This window comes from Myxine glutinosa, chromosome 6 (assembly GCF_964187855.1).
Source record: "Myxine glutinosa chromosome 6, kmMyxGlut1.1, whole genome shotgun sequence".
NCBI classification, from domain to species: Eukaryota; Metazoa; Chordata; class Myxini; order Myxiniformes; family Myxinidae; genus Myxine; species Myxine glutinosa.
This window is the reverse complement of record NC_136266.1, coordinates 22,861,940-22,885,662: the sequence shown is the minus strand read 5'-3', so window position 1 is coordinate 22,885,662 and position 23,723 is coordinate 22,861,940. Positions and strand designations below refer to the sequence as shown.

The window sequence follows — 23,723 nt, the reverse complement described above, 5'->3', positions numbered from 1 at the left end:
GTAGACAAGATGGGGAGAGAGGGGGAAGGACACAAACACAACATTTGAGAGCAGGGACCGAGAGGCATGGAGACATCGAGAGATCTGTGGGAGGGAGAGGGCTTTGGGGGGGAGGCATGTGAAGGGGGGGAGGCATGTGAAGGGGGGGGGGGTGGGAGAGGTATAAACATATGGACACTGCCAGGATTTCCAGGAAAGAAGTTGGAATTTCAAACAAGGTGGATCTGGGGTGAATTAGTGGGGGTAGAAAAGATCAAGGTTATGGATGGGGGAAGATAAGAGATGGTGGTGAACAGCTGTTTTAAAGACCTGGAGGGAGGAGAGGGATTGAAGGGAGTGTGGGAGTTTGTTCCACAGGCGGGAGAAAAGAGGAATGAAAGAGTGAAGGTGAGCAGAGAGCCGAGATTTCGGCAGTTTAACCATCAGAGGGTTGCTGGCAGATCTTGTGCGACCTGTAGGAATATTTGGGGGACAGAGCACAGAGAGAGCTGGGGGAGCAAGGCCGGAGAGGAGTCGGTAGAAGACAGAAAGGCCACCTACCTGCCTGCGGTGAGTGAGTGAAAGGCCCTCAGAGATAGCTTCATCGCGGGAGATTCCAATGATTTTGAAAGCAATTGGTCGAGTCGAGTCGAGTCAAACTCGCGGAAGTCGAGTCAAAAATACCAAAAAGGCAACTTGTGTTCTACAGTGTTCTAGTATATAATTCTATTGAAATACAATTAAGATTTTAGAGGTTGTAGAAAAAAATATATGGACGTTTCGCGGTGTTTCGCGGAAGTCGAGTGATTCCTGTTTCTAGTTTTGTCATGAGAGCTTGAATTTCAAGAGGCCTGAGTTGCAACTTTGCAGGAACATAATTGCTCCGTCAGGTGCATAGATGGCACATTGGATCCTAGTTTTGATCCGCAAAGGTCAGGATGATGACACCACGACTGTAAGCTTCATAATTGTGAATATATTGTCAATTATGTAATGCCAAGTCAATTAAAATTCCATGAAAATATACTTTTCATGGAAAGAATTATAGCATTTACGTACTTTGAAATCACAATAATTAGAAGGCCTTGTGCACCCAAATGTATTAAACAAAAGATGACATTAAAAAAGAAATCACCTAATCCACGTTTGCTTCCAAAAGCAATTTAACGATCATTGTTTAGATTTCTCCACATTCTCTTTTTGCAAAATTTTGTTTAAAATAACTTGGTGGACGATCCTGTTGTGGGAAATTCACTGTATTGTTTTCGCTATGGTACATATTAAAGTTACAGGTACATTTATTTAACTGTAGAGTTCATAGGCCACCTTACCCCGTGCAGTCTTGAGAAACAAGGACATGGGCGGGGTCTCTGAGCGGCAAACTTGATTGGTCGAGATGATGTAAAATGCCGTAATGTTTTTGGCCTCGTACGACAAAACCAAAGGGTTTCAAAAATACCAAAAAGGCAACTTGTGTTCTACAGTGTTCTAGTATATAATTCTATTGAAATACAATTAAGATTTTAGAGGTTGTAGAAAAAAATATATGGACGTTTACCGCCATTGATGCAGCGTCTTTTACACCATCTTATTCAACATTTCCATGAGTTCTTCGTGCCTGTTGTTTGTGTCCCTTATGACATCCTTAAAAAAAAGTAAGTTTCCTGTTTGGAATGATTTGCAATTTCGTTTTACTGCTAGACAAACAGACAGACAGACAGACAGACAAAAAAAAAATCTCACTCCTCTCTGTGAATGTTCGAACAGGAATATTTCAGAGCCAAAGTACTGTTAAACTACAGGTTCGTTTACCAAATAAGTGTTAAAAATGTAACGTTCAATTGAAATTTAGTTGTTCCTTGATCATAAACTAACGTTTGTAGACACACGGACAGACATGAGCCAATTATTTAACCCCACTTTTCACTTTGCGTGCGCCGGGTAATGATAACTCCACTCTTTCAACTGTTTATATTGTGACGTCACATGGGGAGGATCTAAAGCTGTAAAATAAATGTATTAACCAAATCCTCATTTTCCTTCTCCCTCACCCTCACCCTCACCATCTCCGGAACCCTCTCAGTCACCGTCACCATCACTCTCATGGCCAGTGACGAAGGGATTCAATAAAGCTGAAGGAAGCCTTCCAGATCTCTTCAGGATTGATGGTTTATTTTGGTGAGGCATCATCACCTGTTAAGCTCTTGTTTTCTATTAGTGCTAAGTGCCCGATATAATTTGCATTCACAGTGCAGGTGCATAATACAATTGTATAATGTGCGGTATTGTAGTTATTGAAATACAACTTGTTTCGTGAAAAGTTCGAGCAAAGTCCATGTGTTTTATACCTCTCCCACCCCTCCCCTCCCCCCGTCTTCCCATGCCTTCTCCCCCCAAGCCCTCTCCCTCCCACAGATCTCGCGTTGTCCCTGTTCGCTGCTGTTGTACTTGTGTGCTTCCCTCTCTCTCTCCCCATCGTGTCTCCTGCTCCCTTTATTGTATGTTTCATGTGTCCGTTTTTTTTTTTTTTTGTGATTGATATTAGCTCTTACATGAGCCTCGATGTTGTATACAAAAAAAAAAAAAAGTGAGTTATTTGTCGAGCAATTTGTACCTGACTTCCCCACACGTGACAATACAGTACTGGTGCTGCAAAGATGGCTGCCCCACTAAGAGAATGCAATGTTATTGATCTGCAGGTCATCAGGTTTGAGTGAAACGGTGTGACATTCTCAGGAGAATGACTACACAATATTGTACGAATTGTATGTCAGAGAAACATGTGTACAATGGGGTGAACAGTGTATATATGTGGTGTATAATGTGTGTCTGCTGTCACGTAGGCAGACATGTCACGCAGGCAGACGTAGGCAGACATATCATGCCACATATGTGACCAGGTTTGACGGACCGATAAGCAAGGATTGGTCCTGTTTGGAGATCTGTTTCATCATACAGTACAGAAATCTAGGTTTCCGCAAAGTGTGTGCAAGATGGTTGCCAAAAATGTTCACTGGTGAAATATGTCTGGCAACAGACACATTTGTGAACAAGAACGGCACTCAGTAAGAGAGCATAACTCCGCCAGGCAGACCAGTTAACTCTTTGGAACCCACTGATTGGTCGGATCTACATCTGGACCTGAACCAAAATCGAATTGGCTTGTACTCGTCATCAACACAACGCATCCACCAAGTTTTGTCATAATCCGTCCATGACATTAAAAAAAAAAAATCATGCCACATATTGTTTTGGGCCCTGTCTCTCAATGGTGAAGACTCACTCAGAAAATTCCAGTGTCTGGATGTTCACCAAAATCTAATCAATTGGTCCTCGCCACACACCATTCCTGTCCACGAAGTTTCGTCCGAATCCATACATAAATCTTTGAGCTATCGTGCTCACAGACAGGCAGACAAAGAAACAGGCAGACAAGGGTGAAAACCTAACCTCCGTTCACTGGTAATAACCCACAGTCTTCTCCAGTTGAACAAAGCTCAACACAATGGCGTGTTTCACTTTTCCAAACAGATAAATCTTCAGCATTATGAACCCGAGAGTAAACTAGCATCCATGCATTGGAAAAGCCATCGTCACCGACACAAGAAAGCTCGAGTCACGTTCAAGTTTCCGGAAAGTGATGATGACAATGTTCTGGATCAGACCGTGCTGTTGTTCGCACTTCAAAATTCCAAAATAGTCCGCATTTCTGTGAACAAAATTTAAGACAGCAACTCACAGAAAGCATTCCAGGACATTCACCACCTGTGTCATCATGCAACACGACAACACGAGCCCACACATGGCGAGGGCTGCAGTGCATTGAGAAGTTTGGTTTTGAACCGTCACTCCACCCACCGAACAGTCCGGATCTCGGACCATCGGATGTTTATCTGTTTAGTCTGTTGAAGGAATCTCTCCGAGGTCTGAATGAGAGCGATGAGAATGAGGTTCCAAGTGGTGCCATCGGAATGGATAACCAACCGACATCATTCCACCACAAAGGAACCGATAACTTTGTGAAGCGGTGGCAGAAGTGGATATGCAACGGGATTATGTTGAAATATGTCTTTTCCACTTGGATCACAAATTCATACATACAGTCACGTGAAAAAGTAAGTACACCCCATGTAAAGTTTTGACTTTTTCAACATATTTCAACATACAGCTATTTGATCTTCATTTCAACAATATTGATAGATAAAGGTGATATAATATAACAAATATCATGAAACATTTACATTTTGTAGTCCATTGTATAATTTAAATAAACATAAATGCAAATTTCGCATGTGGAAAAAGTAAGTACACCCTTGGCTCTAATAGGTGGTATTGCCCCCTTTGGCAGAAATAACCTCAAGTAGGCGTTTCTTATAACTGTCTACCAGTGTCTGACATCGACTGGGAGAAATTTTTGCCCACTCCTCCATGCAGAATTATTTCAGCTGTGCGATGTTTGAGGGGTTTCTTGCATGCACAGCTCGTTTCAAATCCCCCCACAACATCTCGATGGAATTTAGATCCGGGCTTTGACTTGGCCATTCCAGAACCCTCCATTTCTTTCTTTTCAGCCATTCCTTGGTGGATTTACTGGTATGTTTAGGGTCATTGTCATGTTGCAAGGTCCACCTTCGGTTGAGCTTCAACTTTCCGACAGATGGCCTCACATTATCCTCAAGCACCGTCTGGTACAATGAAGAATTCATAGTGGATTATATGATGGTGAGCTGCCCAGGCCCTGATGCAGCAAAGCTGCCCCAAACCATAATATTTCCACCACCATGCTTTCCAGTTGGTATCAGGTTCTTGTGGTCAAATGCTGTCTTTGGTTTTCGCCAAACATGTATTCTGGTACTGTGGCCAAATAGCTCTACCTTTGACTCATCTGTCCAGAGCACATTGTTCCAAAAGTGCTGGTCTTTGCCTCGGTGTTCATTGGCAAACTTTAGTCTTGCCCTGATGTTCTTTCTGGACAGCAAAGGTTTCCTCCTGGCACACCTCCTATGTAGATCAAATTAGTGCAGCCTCTTTCTAATGGTAGACTCGTGCACTTTGACATCAACAGTGGCAAGAGCTACCTGTCGGTCCCGTGATGACATTCTGGGGTTCTTCGAGACTTCTTTCAGCATCTTGCGGTCTGCTCTTTGGCTGAACTTGCTGGGGCGGCCTGACCTGAACAAGTTGGCAGTTGTTTGGAATCTTTTCCACTAGTAGATGATTTTCCGGACAGTCGAATGATTGATTTCAAATTGTTTGGAGATCTTTTTAAATCCCTTCCCAGACTCGGAGGCATCTATACACAAAGAATTAAGTTAAGCACCCCTACACAACGAATTAAGGTAAGCACCCCCTAATATATATTCTTTGTGTATATGTATACATTGGCATATATTCTAAGGTATGTGAGATCAAATAATGATTGGTATGACATTAGCAATTATCCATTGAAGAAATTGAGTGATCAAAGTGAAAAAAAGTGATTGGTTGAGTCAGTGATCCGATCACGTGGGTCCTACACACGTTATTGACGCAAAGATCGCTAGAGGTCTTCTCAGAACAATGACTGTACGTTAGAAAACATAAACGTCATCCACACTGTCCGTGATGGACCTATAGCTCCATACTTAAATTGAGGTGAAAATATGCCTAAAATTCCCAAAAAATTTCACCTTAAATTATTCAAAATAAAATATTGAAAACGGCATGATTGTTATGTTTTTATGTGACCATAATATCACTTCTCCAGAAAATATAGCAATATCATGGGTATATTACACTGTTTTGACGACAACAAACTTGTAATGTGCGAGGTTGTAAAAAAACGGGGGGGGTGCTTAACTTAATTCTTTGTGTATATAACCTTCTTCCTGAAGGCCTCAGAGAACTCTTTTGATCTAGGCATGGTGACGCCGTACACTTCAACAACAAAGAGCAAACCAAACTAAATGTCTGAGGTTTAAATAAGACAGGTTCCTCCAAGATCCTCTCCAACAATGTTCTAATCATTTGCACCTGAGCTGGTGCACCTGATTCTAATTTTAGGTATTTGAAGTAGTGATAAATGTAGGGGTGTACTTACTTTTTCCACATGCGAAATTTGCATTTATGTTTATTTAAATTATACAATGGACTACAAAATGTAAATGTTTTATATGATATTTGTTGTATTATATCACCTTTATCTATCAATATTGTTGAAATGAAGATCAAATAGCTGTATGTTGAAATATGTTGAAAAAGTCAAAACTTTACATGGTGTGTACTTACTTTTTCACATGACTGTACACACTGTACATAGCAGTCAAGCTATTATACATACATACATATATATATATATATATATATATATATATATATATATATATATATATATATATATATATATATATATCTGACATATATAAACATATTGTTGCGGATCTCGGGGGTCGGCGCTCCCCTTATCAAGGGGGGATTAATCCCCTTGTCCTTTAAGCTGGCCGTCCCGAGTCCTGGGAAGCTATAACGTCCTTCCCGGCGCGGCGTTAGGTAGGGTTTGCTAGGCCTAGGGGTTCGCTGCTACCTAAGTACTAACGCCCGCCGGAAACGAGGGAATAGCTCCCGCTCGAACCACGGATACGATGGTAAATGCCGAGCGGTTAGCAATCCGCGATCCGAGCTATTAACAATTATTGACTAAACCCGATTCTGAGCGGTTCTGAAATCGTGCCACAGGTACTCAATTGAAAGAAAGGACGGATGCGATCGGATTAGGGAAAAACCAAGAAAGAACAAGGTGATTTATTTACAACCAAAAAGAAGAGGAAAGGAAAGAATGTACAGGAAGAAGAAGAAGAAGGAGAAGAAGCAGGACACAGGGCAGGCTTAACTACACAGTCTTAACTTACGACCCCAGACAAACATACACACTCACACGGGATGTCAGCTGGTAGGGTGGAAGGTCCAGGTAGTTGATCCAGGCGATGGGGTCCAGGATCCAGGTGAGACTCCGGTTCCGTGGGCGAAAACCCGGCAGGCAGCTTCGCGTGTATCGTTCACCCGCGAGCGGACCTTACATATGGCGGGTGGGGGGGGGGGGGGGGGAGGGCTCGTGTCCTTTAGCGTATGTAACAGATGGGCGGTCGTGCTAAACGCTCCCTCTCTCTCTCCAATTCTCATTCAGCGCCAGCGAGTGAGTCCCCCCTTTTCCAATGTGCGCTCCGTATCAAAAGCAGTCCCTCACAATAGGTGCGCCTCCAACAAGTCCTTTACAATCAGCCGCCGCCGAGGAGTCCTCCGAAAGAAGTCCGTTCATCACGCGCCTTTCTCAACGAGTCCGTAAAAGGGATTTGCACTCGCGATTATATATTGGCGCCAAGATTACTACGCGCTCCTCCGAAACCACGCCCGCCACCGAGCTCACCTCAGCCCTGGTTGGTTGGTGGGGGCTTACCGGCCACCCCCTGATGGTGAGTTGACGTGGCCACAACCTTCTTCTTGGGGTTCCGCCCCCTTCTTCCTCGAGCCGACCGCATGGTCAATGGCGGCGCCTGAGCGAACGCTAACCAAGGCGTGTAACAGAATTTGGAGAGAGGTCGCAAAATGAACAAAAGGGCCTACTCCTTATTTGGTTGATGCAACGCAGATTCAACTATTGGAAACACAGCCTTATCTAAAACACATAATAAGGAAATAGCTGAGTTTCTATGGTGGCCTACGTGTTGCTTGTGGACTAACTAAGGGTGTTACCGTTAACCTTTACTGTCATATTTACAAGTGATTATTATTTACAAAAGTGTGGGTTCTAAAACCGCAACAATATATATATATATGTGTGTGTGTGTGTGTGTGTGTGTGTGTGTGTGTATAATAGCTTGACTCGGCTCTCTACGCTCGCATCATCACGCGATGTTACAGAGGAACGGGCTTGTTTTAACTGAGGATAATGATGGTAGCTGAGTTGCTGTGTTGTCATGATTTACACCAATCATAATGCAAATAATTATTTTGCACAAATTTTTTTATAGTGTTTGTGATATTACATTTTTATAAGCAATTTACCTTGAAAAAATAAATAAATAAAATTAAAAAAGAACCCCTCAGCACATACATACAGGAGGGGAAGGTGCAGACTGGAAGTTTGGGACGATTACACCTCACCACCACGAAATTCAAAACACCTCACCACCACGAAATTCTCAACACCTCACCACCATGGAAACAAAAGTTTGAGGGAGTAGTTCAGTGACAACACAGACACTGCCCAGATATGTAGATAGATGACTGACTGTACCTGAGTTGCTGTTTTGTCATGGTTTACACCAATAAACATATACACACACACATATACACACACACACATATATATATACAGTATGTATACATATTACTCTTCTTAATCTTCTCTTTTTGTCTCTAAAAACCTAAGAACTACAGGAACTGAAATGTTTTCTCAGGACTATACTTCAACTTTCGAGCAAGGAGATACCTTTGCAAGTAAAGCAGATATGAATTTTGTGATTTAAAATGTAATGGCGTTTGAATGATTCAATTACATATATGTGTGGGTTTTTTGCATGCCAATGAGAATGATTCAAAACATAAAATTACAACAAAAGTGATATTTTTTCGAATGGCTCAAAATGTCTAATGACATGTTTTCAACATGTTTCATGAAAACAACTGTATTATAAAGTTTGTTTGTTAATTCAGCAGAAGTGAGGCGATAAAAAACCAGCTAACTACATTCATTGGCTGTAGAGGAAAGCGAAGAGCAGATAGATGGTGCCTCGAAGCACTCACCTAACCCAATCGCGAGCTGCAAGGATTGAAGATAACTAATAACAGAAGAAATCATGGAGAGTGGATCCCAGATGCCAGCACAGAGATCCATCGGCACCATTTGGAACCCATTAACACCCAAATGCGGTGCGATTACGGCAATGATTAAACTCCGTTCCCAGCACCGGAGCCTTGCAGCAGATGAAGAGTGCGTGCGATCCCATAGCACGGGGCGGTGGAGGCGAAATGAAGAACCCGCTTGTTAAGAAGGGCCGGGACCGGTGAGGGCAATTTTCCCCGGGCCGTTCGAGAGTGCGGCGGGTTTGAAACGCGTGCCAGATGGCGGGCACTGATCATGATGGCCGCGGCAACCCTCTGATTACAGATGTGGGGCACGTTGTTGTAATGGGGGGATGCGAGCCAGATGGGATCAAACACCAGCCATCCCATCCTCTAGCACTCTCTGGCGATCGCTAAACCAGGCCGGAGCCAGCTGGGTCCCGTCCTGCCTCTCCGTCGTAATGATGTGAGGCCCCAACCAATCTGTTTCTGCCCACAGTAGCCGTTTAACTGCCCTACACCACAAAATCAATTAGCATTTCCAAATTTAACGGAAGCCATCAGCAACAAAGTTCCTCCAGGAGGGCAACAGCCAGGCAGACCCGATCACGACTACCCCTCCTTTCTGCTATATAGCAAGGTCACGCTAAAACCCGCAAGGATACCGTCAAACTTTTCCAAATCTCGAATGAGCCATGCAACCTCGGCCATTTTGAACCGAGAGGCTTTTCGGGTGTAACCAATCCCAGAATTTGCGACCGAAGCTGTACAATGATCTGTAATTGTTTCTGCAGGTCTTAGATCACAAAGGCATTTCGGGATGATAAAACTCCAAACAAATTTCCATGTTTTGGTAAGGGCACGGAGGGAGGAGGGTGGCTTTCATCACATCTACCGTTTACAATAACATCATACATGGCACAGCAATAGATACTGTATCATGTCAAAATGAGGATGTGGCATTAATGTAAGTACTTCTTCTTCCTCACCACCTTCTGGTACCTTAAAACCAACGCAAGATACTTACACAAACGACATTTGCCACAGCCAAGTGCAAGCTCACTTACATTCACCCAAACCGGAACTACATAGCATTAATATTATATAAACTGTAAGAAACAACAACAATATCCTGGGGGAAAATACATTTGTCAAATATTGCCAGCAAATACACACTATGGAAATTAGACAGCAGGATTATACTGCTTATAGGCAGAGGCTGAAACCGAGATACATTCCCATTTTATGGTCTAACACAATATTATGGCACGACAACATTTTTATGGCACTTTTGTGACCCACAACACTTGACCCACGATGGAGCAACGTGCCGCCATAACAAAATGCGGCGCAGCAGTGCAGCGTTGCCCGCAACACGGAAAACGCAATTGTACTGTTACACCTCGAAGGCATCGACATGGACAAAAAGTTTTCTGGTAGTAAATAAGATGGGAGTTGAATGTTGCTTTTCCGTCCATTTCTGTGTCTTTCCTACATTGTGTTCATGTAGTGTGGACAAAGTGTGATGTTTCATTGTGTTATGAGTTAGGGGATGGAGCACTGCAGAGAATTTACTGTATTGTCTTTAACATTGGAATGCCGGGTGTTGGCTTTAACAAACTTGGTGTTGGCTTAGCGGTTAGGGTGCAGGCTTGGGATCTTAGGATCCTGAGTTTGAATCCCGGTCAATTGCTGAATTAACGCCAGGGAGGTTGACTCAGCCTGTCATCCTTCCGAGGTCGGCAAATTGAGTACCAGCTTGCTGGGATGAATGATCCTGGTGTGTACCCCGATTTAGAATAGGTACACTGTATTCCTGCGCATCGTAAGAGGCGACTAAAGCCCCAGTCACACCGGGCCTGCGACCAGGTTACGACCTAGCTGTGACCGAAAATTTTGTGAATCGCGGCAAATCGTAGAAAGAGCGCGACTGGTCGCAGAGGTCGTGGGTGATCGCCAGAGCAAAATCAGTCGCAACAAGGTCGATGGTCATGCTCAAAACTTCTGACCTGCGATTCCAAATCGTAAGAGGTCGCAGACAGGTCTTACATGGTCGTACCACCAGTCACGCTTGGACGCACCACCAGTCGTGCATAATAGTGGGTGAAGTAGTCGCACGATTGGTCGTGCTACTGGTCCTGCCACCTGACGATTGGTGGTGCCACTTGTTGTTCAACCTCTCGATCGGAAGTGCGAGCGTTCGCAGGTCGCCACTATTGATTGTCCGAGCGGTCGCAAGTCACCACGATTGACCGTACGATTGGTCGCTGATCGCCACCACTATTCGCATGATTACCTATGATTGATCTTGCGATCGATCGATCTTCTCCAATCGTTGGTGATCGCACAACCACGCGTACCACCAATCGTATGATGACCCCTAAGACCAATCGCTGTTTGCGATCGCAAATGGAGAGCGTAGCAAACATTTACGATTGGTCGTACCTCGGCCAGATTGCCATCAATCGCACGATCCAGAAATCGTACGATCCAGTGTGACTGAGGCCTAAGGGTTGGCGTCAGGAAGGGCATCCGGCCATAAAAAACATTGCCTCAAACAGGGAACCATGATTATCATGGGGCCCGCAAGGCTAACCCTCACTCTAGTGGGGGGAAAATGGCCTTAAAACGATAATTCATTCATTCATTGGAACGTAGGAAACGTTATTTGATGTTGTACAGTCAGTGTCATCCCTTTATCTGCTCGACCATGTATTTTTGTCTGTCTTTCATCTATTCTTCACGAAACAACATCTCAGAGATTGGGGAGTGGATATTGACTTCACCCACGAGAAAAGCTTCAACACGGAACAGTGTGGGTGTACGGGAATGTCACCCACTGGATTTGGAACCGCATTGGAGTGGAAGCAGAGTGACCTAGACATGGCAGCAATCCACATGCACATACAACGGGTTTGGGGAAGGGGTGAGGGCTGGAGTGAAGTGGAGCTGCCCCATTAGCGGTTACAATTCAGGCCATGCCCCATAAAAAGTTTTGGTCAATTTAGAATAAAAAATGTATTTAGTCGTTAAACATTTCCAAACCCTTTGGGGAATTTCCCCAAAATTTGCTAAAATACATTATTTTCACACATAGGAGGTCATTGTCACAAAAAAAAAAATCTTTCAAGTCTCACATTGAAGAACATGAAATAACGACATGCAACCTCGCACCATTTGTTACATAACATATGCCCGCCTCTCATCTCAAATTGGCTCGGGTGGTGGTGCATCACTACCTTGGCTGGGAGTGGGCAGAGCTTGGAATGCACGTGTGGTCAGCTAGTCAAGGCCTTAAACACTACCTGCTTCACAAACGGCTCGTATAGAGTTTGTGAAAAAGCATCTTGATGATACTGCAGGCATGTGGAGAAACTTTCTGTGGTCAGACGAGACAAAAAATTGAAAGTTTTGGTCCAAATTCAATGTGTTACATCTGGCGCAAGCATAACACTGCACATCACTGAGTCAACACCATCCCTACTGTCAAGCAAGGTATTGGCAGCATCATGTTATGGGGCTGCTTTTCATCAGCAGGGACTGGAAAGTTTGTCAGGAGAGAAGGGACAATGGATGGTGCAAAGTACAGGAGAATCATTGATGAAAAGCTGCCTGAGTCAGCCATGAATCTGAAACTGGGTAGGAGATTAAGGGGTACACACTACACAGGTATAAAACAAATTGACACTACTAGGAATTTCAGGAGTGAAGTCGGAGATTGAACGAGGTGGATTTGGGGTGTATTAATGGGGGTAGAAAAGATCAAGGTTTTGGATGGTGGTGAACAGCTGTTTTAAATACCTGGAGGGAGGAGAGGGATTGAAGAGAGTGTGGGAGTTTGTTCCAGAGGCAGGAGAAAAGACACAGCACAGACAGAGCTTGGGGAGCTAGGCCAGAGAGGAGCCTGTAGAAGACAGAAAGACCACCAACCTGCCTGCAGTGAGAGAGTGAAAGGCCCTCAAAATCAGCTTTATCGTGGGAGATTCCAATGATCCTGAAAGCTTTGCTTTCTACAGCGTGAAGCTGAGCTAGGCAGGAGCTAGGCAGGAGCACTAGCCCAGAGGGGAGAGCAGTATTCCAGCAAGCTGCGGATGAAAGCTTTGTATGTGGTGAGGAGCTCAGGTGTGCCAAGGAAGGACTTCACACGACGGAGGATGCCCAGTCGGTGACTGGCTTTGGAGGCCAGATTTGAAATGAGGTTTTCCCAGGAAAGATCATGGCAGATAGTTTGACCCAAAAGCTTGAGTGACAGAACTTCTTCAAGAGGATTGTTCAGAAAGTAGATGGGAGGGTTGTCCAGTCGGTCTTTTCGGAGAGACATAGTGAGTGTGAGAGATTTGTCAGGATTGAAAGGCATGAAGACATGTTCCACTTGTTTGACCAGTTTGTGACTTTGTCCAGGTCTGCAGAGAGTGAGGAGGCTGCAGACTGCCGATCTGAGGGTTGAGATATGGAGCGGCAGAGAAGTGAGACGTGACTGAGTCGAGAGAGACTGAGTGACTGAGTGACTGAGTGACTTGAGTGAGCCGAGAGAGAGAGTGCAGACCTCCAGCAATAACCAATACACAAGGAATGTCCAGAACATATCCAGAATAAACTGATCAGCAGAATTTGAATTTTTGGGATTAACCTGATATTTTTCACATGAAACCAACCCTCCATCCCTTCACTCAAATCATTGTATAGTCACTTCACGCATTTACATTGGCTGACCGGCATGCATTCATTTAAAGACTCAAAAGACAAAAACACTAAAATTCATTTTCATATGCACGTACAGTATTGATATATTACCATCACATCATATACCATCCTCTCAGAATAAATTGTTTGTTTTATGGAGCGGTCAAGAGGAACATAATTTTCTAAAATGACAAAAGGCCCTCCAGCACTCGCCATCTCTAATGGTTTCTCCAAACCTCCTCGATTCATCCAATCAGGCACCTCATTGATAAAATGTAGCACCACCTTGCAAGCTGTATAGAAAGCTACCTGTACAAAATGACACTTGTTTGTCGCCATGTAATCCAGGGAGTGGGAATTTCAATCGGATGTATTCCTTCCCACAGTTTTGCCGCCATCGCAAAACTGTAAGAAAGAATACATTAGCTTGCCACTCCTAGGCCACTTATTACCTTATATAGCAATCACCTATTTGAAACCTATCCAAGCTTCTTGAACAACTAAATTAAACCAAATATATTGCACTATTTCTCGGGGCTATCCGTATGTTACGTAACAAATCTTTCGGCAAATTTAGTAACCCAATTACGAACGTATGTCTTCATTCCTTGCAAGACAACAACGTTTCCCAGTACAAAAGATAGAAACACAAGATTTACTTTGGAAGTTTTGGGAAAGTGACAAGAATCAAATTATGCCTCAACTAAATGGGAATTTTACTCCCATGAACTCCAAATAAGTGTCTAATATTACTAACTGTAAGCCTGGTGTTGGCTTAGCGGTTAGGGTGCCGGCTTGGGATCCTAGGATCCTGGGTTCGAATCCCGGTCGATCGCTGAATTAACGCCAGAGGGGTTGACTCAGCCTGTCATCCTTCTGAGGTCGGCTAATTGAGTACCAGTTCACTGGTAATTCCCTGTGTGTTGCAAGACGCGACTTACAGGGTTGGCGGCAGGAAGGGCATCCGGCCATAAAACATTGCTTCAAAAAGGGGACCACGGTGCCCAAAAAAGACCAACCCCTGAAAAAAGACCAACCCCTGCTCTGCGGGGAAAAAAATGGCCTCCAAAGGTGGTTCTTTATTATTAACTGTACTTATTGCAGCACACACCTTCCACCATTATACAATTGTGGTGTAACAATACAATTATTACCAATAAAAAATTAGCAACTACAACTCTGTGGAGCGCATACTTCCGCCAGGTCGAACAGTTTCCGCAAACAGGATCTACATCCCGATCTGAACCAAAATCAAATCAATTCATCCTTATCACACTCCCAAGATGTCCACCAAGTTTCTTCCGAATCCATCCACAACATTTTTTGAGATATCCTGATACATATCATTTTTTGGCCCAATCTCTCAATGGTGAAGAATCACTGAGAAAATTCCTGCATCCGGATCTTCATTAAAATTGAATCAATCGGTCCCTGTCACACACCCAACCTGCCCACCAAGTTTTGCCCATATCCGTCCACAACTTTTTGAGATATCCTGCTCACAGACAGACAGACAGACAAACAGACGGGGTGAAAACAACGTCCGTCCACCTTCGGTGGTGGAGGTAACAAGTTATGGTTATCCAAATCAATGAGCAATTCGGACAGGGATTATAAGAGATCTTTTTCCCAAGCATTCCTGTAATGATGACAATTAACTTCGTACACGTGTGAAAAAGCACATAATCACAATTGTGCACTTTTATCCAAATGATAAACAACGTTATAGGGGTTCACAAAATAATGAAAATTCTTAATTCAGCGTTGGCGTGAAAATGTAGTTTAATAGCACGGATGTCACCGTAATGATGTCACATGTGTGGACATCATCGTGTGGTTCTCATTTGATCGCAAGATGTACAAATAAAATGGATGCATTAGAGGAAACATGGTTTGCCTGCACACGACTGCATTTGTTTCTCATATCAAAATTATTCCTGCCTGACCAATGTTTCCAGCCCATTACCTCCGATGAAAGACGTTCCATGGCTGAGAACCAACCCTGGAAAGGTCGCCACTCCTTTTCAGGGTGCTGTTGGCTTGAGCAATAATTTGGAATTTGGCCAGGTATTGGCACCACAATGGCCTGCTCCTTCCAAAAGACAGATTTTTAACGAATGTAAGTGAATACCAGCATATGGAGAGAGCTGCCTGAAGGCCCCTCGGAAGAAGGATACACTCATTGATGCAACAACCTTGCTTGTCCTCTTTTGCACAGAGCTCAAGGCTCTGGGGCAGCATCATTGGCTGAGGGTGCGGCTATGCTGCTGATGCAATGCCCTCTGCTGGTTAGGGCAGGAATTTGTAATTTGGTCTCGGTGGCAGTGAGATAACTCACCTACTCTTTATGAAGGAGAACGTGTGATCTTTAACGTCCATCAACGAATACCAGCAGACGGGATATCCAGTTTCACGTCCATCCGAGGGACGGCATACACATTCATGAAATAAGAAAAAGACATATCACTGCCATCACCCCTAAACTCCTCCTGCATTGAGGCTCCTTGTAAGGGAACATATTTTATTGTATTAGAAACAACAGGATTTGGATTGGCCTTCATGTTGCTCCAATCTGAGCACATACACCTCAACAGGTTGGGATCCCGGTTACATATCCTATGAATGCATTTTGTTGATTTTCATGCAAAACGACACTGAAGTCTTCTAATTTCCTTGTCCTTCACGCGATTCATGTACTATTTCCACCTTAAAATTATGTTGGAATAATAAACAAAAAACAGTGCCACCATATCTTACTATAATTCACCAAATGTCTGTCTGTCCGTCTGTTCCCAGGTACCGCAAAAAACGGCTGAACCAATCACAACAAAATTTTGGGTGGGTAATCTTGGGACCCCCTGGAGTAAAATAAGCTATATTGTTTTGCTATTTTTTTTTCCAATTTTCCAATTTTCCAGTTTTTCCAAACACGATGGAATTATATTTACCGATATGAACAGTGATGTGGCTTTTATTGAAATTCTACAAATACTGTTTAGATTTTGATGATTGGCGTGTGATATGATTGAACAGATGTTTATATAAATCATTTAAAATAAAAAAAGCCTTTAATTTCTGATATTTTGCCTTTTCATTTGGGCCTCCCAATTGAAGCCCCGCCCACAGGGCGGGTACCATTGCTAGTACATTTTAATTACACAAACGCTACACACACGCACATGCACATAGGTGGATACTTTGGGTCCTGGGAGGACTCCATTCCACCACCTCCTGAAACCCACAAATGGAAATAACAACCAACGACACACACAATATCCAAATCTCTCACCTGTTTGATGGGAATTGCCCTTCCACTTCCAATATTATCCGATTTTGTTTCCAGGTTCTTCCTCTCCTTCTCAGTGTCACTGCCTTTCCGAGACTTAATCGGGTAGAAGAAACAAAGACAAATTGAAAGAGCAACTCAAAACAAACCCACATTCATATCATAAGTCTGCTTAATCTTGTTAAAAGAGAACACAACTTACAAAAAATATATCTTATTAAAAAAAAAAACCCACAAGCTGAACTAACGTGTGAAAAAAACCAAATATTGATTCAAAAATGTTCATCCTGCTCCCTGAACTGTCTCAACATTGACTTACTAGGCATTGTAGTTTGAGATGAGTCATTGTACAATTGATACATCTTGAGGCAGTTATAATGAAATGCTTGAAAAAAAATTTCACCGAACTCTCATGATATAATTCATAGAATATACTAATTATATGAATTTTATAATTATATATATATATATATATATATATATATATATATATATATATATATATATATATATATAATATATATATATATATACAGTATATGTGTGTGTGTGTGTGCATGTATATATTGTAACGGATTTGAGAATCCTGTCTTTGTAAATATACCCCCTTGTAAATAAAGTAATGATTCCTGTAAATACCTCCATTCATGTAAAGGTCAAAGGTCGTCCCTTTAGCTAGTCCATCGCATACATGTAGAAAATCATAGGACCTTCTAAATAGTTATCTCTTTATTCGATGTCAGTATAAGGCTCTGTTTTTCCACGAGTTAATTGCGTTGCACCGAATCAAATAAGATAGATTTCCCCTTTTAATTGCCCAAAACCTCCATTGCCAACTGCATTGCCAACTGCATTCGCCCTCCATTACGCACGCGGTCAACTCGGGGAAGAAGGGCGTGGCCCTCCCATCGTCATCAGGAGGTGGAGCCAGGAAGCCCTTGTGCCCAACCAGGACTCGGTGGGCACGGCTTGGTAAGGTGTGGCTATGGCTTGGTAAGGTGTGGCTATGGCTTGGTAAGGCGTGGCTATATAACCCGTCGAGGGAAGCCCCCACCCAGCAGATGATCGAGGGAGCCAGAGGCACCTCGAAGCAAAAACCAGCCCTGCCGCGTGCAACAAGATACGTGTGCCTGCCGCGTGGAACGAGATACGTGTGCCTGCCGGCGCCTTGCTCGCTTCCAGCCCGGAGCGGACCTGCTTGCTGTGCCGCCCTGCCAAACCTTCCAGCCCTTTGGCCCCACCTTCTTCTCCATCCAGCCAATCCAATCTGCAATTCCCCAGTCGTGTGAGTCTGTTCGTTTGTCCTGTGGGTTTAAGTAAGACTGTAAAAGTAAGAATTGCTGTGTCCTTCTGCTCTTTCCATTCCCTGTAAATTACTTCGTTCTTCTTTTCTTCCTTTAGTCTTGTGTAAATAATAATAAATATTTGTTCTTTATACCTTTGCCTCCTTCTTCATTCTCATCCGATCGTTTTAGAGATTTCCCCATTGAGTTCCTGTGGTGCGATTTCGGCCAACGTTTATAATCGGGTTAGTCTTTGTTAAATGGCCCGAACTCCGGGTTGCTAAAAACCGCTCGGCAACTAGTCTATCTAAAACCGTGGTTCGAGCGGGAGTCTCTTCCCTGCTTCACGGTCAGGAGTGGCACTCAGGTCCTTGGGACTTTTCATTGACCAATTACCCTGGCTGTTCCCGACCGGAAGGAGCGTTGGGATTTCCAGGACTCACGTCGGTCAGTAACAGACAAGGGGCTAACCCCCCCCTTGGTAAGGGGAAAAGGCCGACGACTGAGATCCGTAACAATTGGTGTCAGAAGTGGGATTTGGGCCCGAACCAAATTTTTAAGAACATCAAAAAATTTGGTCAAAATTTGGAGCGGCCGAAATTTCGTGTAAAACATCTAAATTAAATCGTGCCATGGATGATCAAGGCGACTGGATGCCGGTAGGGGAGTTAGAGGAGGGTTTAGAGTCGACCCAGGACCCCAGGGAGGCAGTGGGAATCATGGAGGAGGAGCGCAATGCGCATTGGGTAGCGGAGGTTTCAGGCGCACAAGATGGCGGCGCCTCGCATGAGGTTGGAGGCGCACAAAATGGCGCCTCGCACGAGCGCGCGGTAGCCGCTCCCGCTGTACCACTACCAGCGGGCTTTGATGTGGAGGATTTCATGACGCAATTCACCACTATGCTGAGAATGAGTGTGGGAAGCCAACTTGAGCAATTGGGAGACCAAATTGAAGCAATAACGGACGAAATGAGGGCCGATAGAGAGGGAATGGAAAACAGAATGGGTGACCGAATAAAAAAAATGGGGGAGAACATTGACCGCGAGTTGGGCGAGCAGGTCCCAGGGGTGCACGACGAGGTAACGCGGATTGAGAAGCACGGGTTGAGCGAGGTGGAGCAAAGCATAGCCGGGTGGACCGGGGTAGAGATCGCGACTCGGGGTTTGGGGAAGCCGGCGACCGCTGAGGTAGAAGAGGGAATTTTAATAAAGCCAGCGGTCGTCGAGGTGAATAAAGAAAAAGTAGTGGGAATTGAAATTGAAAAGACGACGGAGGTAGCCCAGGAATTGAAGGGAGGAATGGAAATTGCACAAAGTCTAAGTTCACATCCTGATGCCGTACTTGCTAATCCTTATAAAGATTTGCAGGTGCGCGTGGAGAGGAGGATCCCAAAGGTGAGTCGTGCTGTATATGGTGCTAAGAGGTTTTGCAGGAGGGTGTTTGGCGCGGAAAGAATTTTCGCGCGCTTGGGATCCCAGCGTACCGCGGGCGTTTGTGGGAGGTCGGTGGGCGCTGTGTGAGAGAAAATGGCACGCGTGTGAGGAAAAAGTGTGCATCAAAGAGTGAGCGTGTTACAAAGTGTGGGAGTGATACCGAGTGCGAGAGCGAATGCACGTCGGAGGGTCTGTGCGATACGGAGTGTACGTGCGAGGGTGAGAGTGACATGGAGTACGAGTTGGTTGTGGCAGGTGAGAAGGAATGCACACCTGGAATGGAAGAATGCACACCTGGAATGGTCGAGCGTGTGCGGGAATGTACACCTGAGTTGGTGGTGGCGCGAGTGCGGGAGAGCACATCGGAGCGCGTGATGGTGAGTGTTACAGAGGATGTAACAGGAGAGTGTGCACAAGAGGGCGCGCGAGAGGTGTGGTGTGTAACAGGGCGGTGGTGGAATGGACGGAGTGTGTGGGATGCACGGGAGGCGCCGAGACGCCGGGTTTTGTGAGTGTGAAAAGGGTCGCGTATGTGTGTGAGCCTGCAAGTGAAGCATCGACGTGGACCGGGGCAGCGTTTAGGGCGACGGATAGCCGACGAGAGCACTCGGTGCGCGGTGCGCTTTGTTGGATGCGAGGCTCGGCGCGGAGGTGCTGCGTTACTCCTCTTCGGAGCGTCGCGCACGATCCGGGCCTGGCCCCGCCCCACACGGTCGAGTCCGGGCCTTGCCGGGCAAGGCGACCGGCCCGGTTCAAGGGCAGGTAGGAGGGACCGGAGCGGTGCCCCCATGTGGTTGCGGCGTTCCGGCCGGGCGAGATTGAGCCATCGGGCTGGAGACCGAAAGGCTCCGCGCCGAGATGGTGCGTGGAATCTCGGCCCGAGCAAACCGCCTCCCTTGAACCGAATGCCGGACGGACTCAACCTGCAGGCGACCAAACCACCCGAATTCATTGCTCGGCTTTGCGAAGCCGAGTTTTAATGATGTCATGACGGACCGAGAGGCTCAGATATAGCGGACTGTGATGATGATAGTGTTTTGACTCGAAATTGGGAATAGTAAAAATGATTGGCAGTGATTGGCAAATTTTGATTTGCAGAAAATTGGATTGGCAAAATTTATAGTGAGAGATAGCCGATGTGGAGGGATGGCAAATTCACCATCCCTCCCATCCCCGGGCACATGAGCACTAGTTATGGGGTTATGGCGGTGAAAACCAAGCCAGGGAGGGTGAGGATAATGTATAGGGATCTAGAGAAATGACCATAGGTAACTGTAGAGGTAAGTAGCGACATTGTACAGGTAGTCGGGGACGTAGAGAGGTTAGAATGGTTGTTAATGACGTGGTATGTGCTTAATTTAAAGGGAAGACGGGGAGCACCAAGTTAGAAGGATACCAGGTAGTTTAGATGATGCAGTTGTGCGTGCTGGTGAGAGTATTGAATGAGGATTGGTATGGAAGTTTTTTTTGTGGGTGAGCATGTTGAGCAAATGAGGAATTGAGGGGCAATGCTCGGGAGAGATGTGTGTATGAGCGTGGGAGAATTTGGGTGCCTGAGGCAATGGTTTGGAGAGTTAGAAGTGTATGGTGAAAAGTGCGATTGTGGGTTGTATTGAGCGTGGAAGTGTATGGAGCAGTGTATGAGGAATAATTGTGATTGTGCATTGTATTGAGTGAATGAAGAAGCCTGGGAGGAAGGAGGGTGCAGGTGGCACCAGGTGTGTGAGCACAGGTGTGCAAGTGAGTGAGCAGGTGTATGGAGAATGGTTGAATAAATGGTATGGAATACATGAAGTGTGGAATGGATGGTGTGGAGTGAGTATGGTGAAAAATGTGGAGTGGAGTGGTTGGTGCGAAGGGAGTGTATGGGGAGGATGGATCCCGATCACGAATACCCGGGGAGGGTAGTTTAAGAGTTAGGCAGAGGGTATAGGTAAATTGTGGTTGGATATTGGCATCTGTGGTGCGTGTGACAGAATGGTGTTTGGATGGGTGCATTAGTGACATGGAAATGGCTGGGCGTGTGGCCTGTTAGTGTGTGTAGTTGAATGGGCACTCCGCCACTGTGAGGATGTCGGCCAGGTGAGGCCGCAGGTGGGCTCTGGGAGTCAGTAGAGTTGTTCAGTGGGGCCCGAGGATCCGGAGGACGGACCCGGGTAGCTCAGTGCCAGAGAGGGCACCGAGAGGGGAGAGCGCCAGAGGGCCTTCCCCAGGTAGATAGGTTGGGGTAAGGAGCAGGTAAGCTCGGAGGCATCTGCAGTGGTGGAGGTGTGCAGGTGGGTAGACCTGCTGGGAGAGCCACACGACTCAGCCCAGAAATTGTGCGAAGGCACAGGGAGTTGAATCGGGGGAGTGAGACCCCAAATTGATGGGCACCATAGTTTGGTCAATGGGAGTTTGGTTCTTAAAACCACATAGAGTGTAAGATGGCCAATGGTTTGGCAGGGAAAGACCCCGGGTAGTGTATATTGTGTTAATGTCATTTAGGAGGTAGTTAGGATTGAGATCTCCTCGCGCCATCTAAATCCACTCACCTGAGGTGCCAGAACTCCACACCGTGCCATGGTTTGTTGTTCTATTTTTGTGCAGATGTTTTGGAAATGTGAGACGCATCATGACGTGGGTGTGACATTGTGCTGGTTGTTCCGTCTCTTCCTCCTTAAGAGGATTTGATGAGAAATTTGAATTTATGGCAAATTTGGTAAGAGGGATTGATGACGAATTGGTGACGGCAAATTTGGTTAGAGGGATTGGTACGAACTTGAATTAGGGGAGAGATGGGGAAGACGTGACGCGAGAGACAAATTATAAATTGTTGTAAATATGGGTAAGGGCAAGGGTGGAGTAGGTGACAGGGGGGGTGACGTACGGTAAGAACGAGCTTTCTCACTTCGCTCTCCGTGCGCACCTCGTTCTGCATTGCCTTGATTGATGTGTACCCTTGCGCCCTTGCCTCGCTAATTCTGCTTTGTCTTCCTTCCCCAACCCATGGATCGTGCTCTCTGGGCACTGAGGGGGAGCGTGCGGGAGGCCGAGTCTGTGTGCCCGAATCCCCGCAACCAGCTGCTTGTATCGATGCACCACTTCATGGACCACGTTGTTGTGGCCGAGCACCACCATATGGACCACGGTACTGTGGCCGAGCACCACTGATGGACCCCATGTGTTGGGGCCTAGCCCCTCTGCTGGGACCGGCCACGATGGCCCAAGGGAGATCTTGCTTGCGGACCTCGGTGAGGTGGCACCAAGCCCACAGGTGAACCACCCATAGCTGGCCCCCTGTGGGCCATAAATAAAATGGACACGGTTGTGCTTTTTGTTTTTATTATGTCCAAATAGGCCGCAAGTAACGAAGCAATGAACATCAAGAACATCGGCCCAGCAGCCAAGAACATCGGCCCAGCTGAGAAGACGTCATCGTTTATCAATAACAAATGTGATGACTGTGCACCGGATGGTGCTTTATGGTGCTTTGGTGTTTATTGGTGCTGGTGCGTCGATGCAGTGCATGCTGTCTCTTCCCTCCCACAGGATTTTCTTTTTGTGTCTCCTAAAAAAAAAGGAAATGACAGGTCCTGGGTTGCGTTTTGTAAATAATGAAATAGTGTAACTTGTGAATAATGCTCCCCACCGTTCATGTATAGTTTGAAAATTAATTCCGCAATTCGGTTAACTGTGGGCGTGAATCTGTCAGGCAGGGTGCAACGCAAATAGCGGGACATATTTATTTGTGTTTTAAAACTGTCGCACTCAGGGTCAGATTAATTGTAGAGGGAAATTACACCTGCGTGTCACATTAAGTTAAAGTTTTATCGGCCCGGGACGTGCCTGGAGGAAGAAGGGGGCAGTGTAACGGATTTGAGAATCCTGTCTTTGTAAATATACCCCCTTGTAAATAAAGTAATGATTCCTGTAAATACCTCCATTCATGTAAAGGTCAAAGGTCGTCCCTTTAGCTAGTCCATCGCATACATGTAGAAAATCATAGGACCTTCGAAATAGTTATCTCTTTATTCTATGTCAGTATAAGGCTCTGTTTTTCTACAAGTTCATTGCGTTGCACCGAATCAAATAAGAAAGATTTCCTCTTTTAATTGCCCAAAACCTCCATTGCCAACTGCATTCGCCCTCCATTACGCACGCGGTAAACTCGGGGAAGAAGGGCGTGGCCCGCCCATCGTCATCAGGAGGTGGAGCCAGGAAGCCCTTGCACCCAACCAGGACTCGGTGGGCACGGCT

At 45.3% G+C, this 23,723-nt stretch overlaps 1 protein-coding gene across 8 annotated transcripts in view; it reads right to left on the bottom strand.

Annotated features, from left to right (window-relative positions):
- Positions 1–23,723, bottom strand: part of LOC137429645 (arf-GAP with GTPase, ANK repeat and PH domain-containing protein 1) — a 644,187-nt gene that overhangs the window by 224,807 nt on the left and 395,657 nt on the right. For all 8 annotated transcript variants that reach the window (XM_078779671.1, XM_078779672.1, XM_078779673.1 and 5 more), the window contains one exon: positions 16,772–16,864. In XM_078779671.1, coding sequence (XP_078635797.1) covers positions 16,772–16,864 — 93 coding nt within the window. The remainder of the gene's footprint in view (positions 1–16,771; positions 16,865–23,723) is intronic.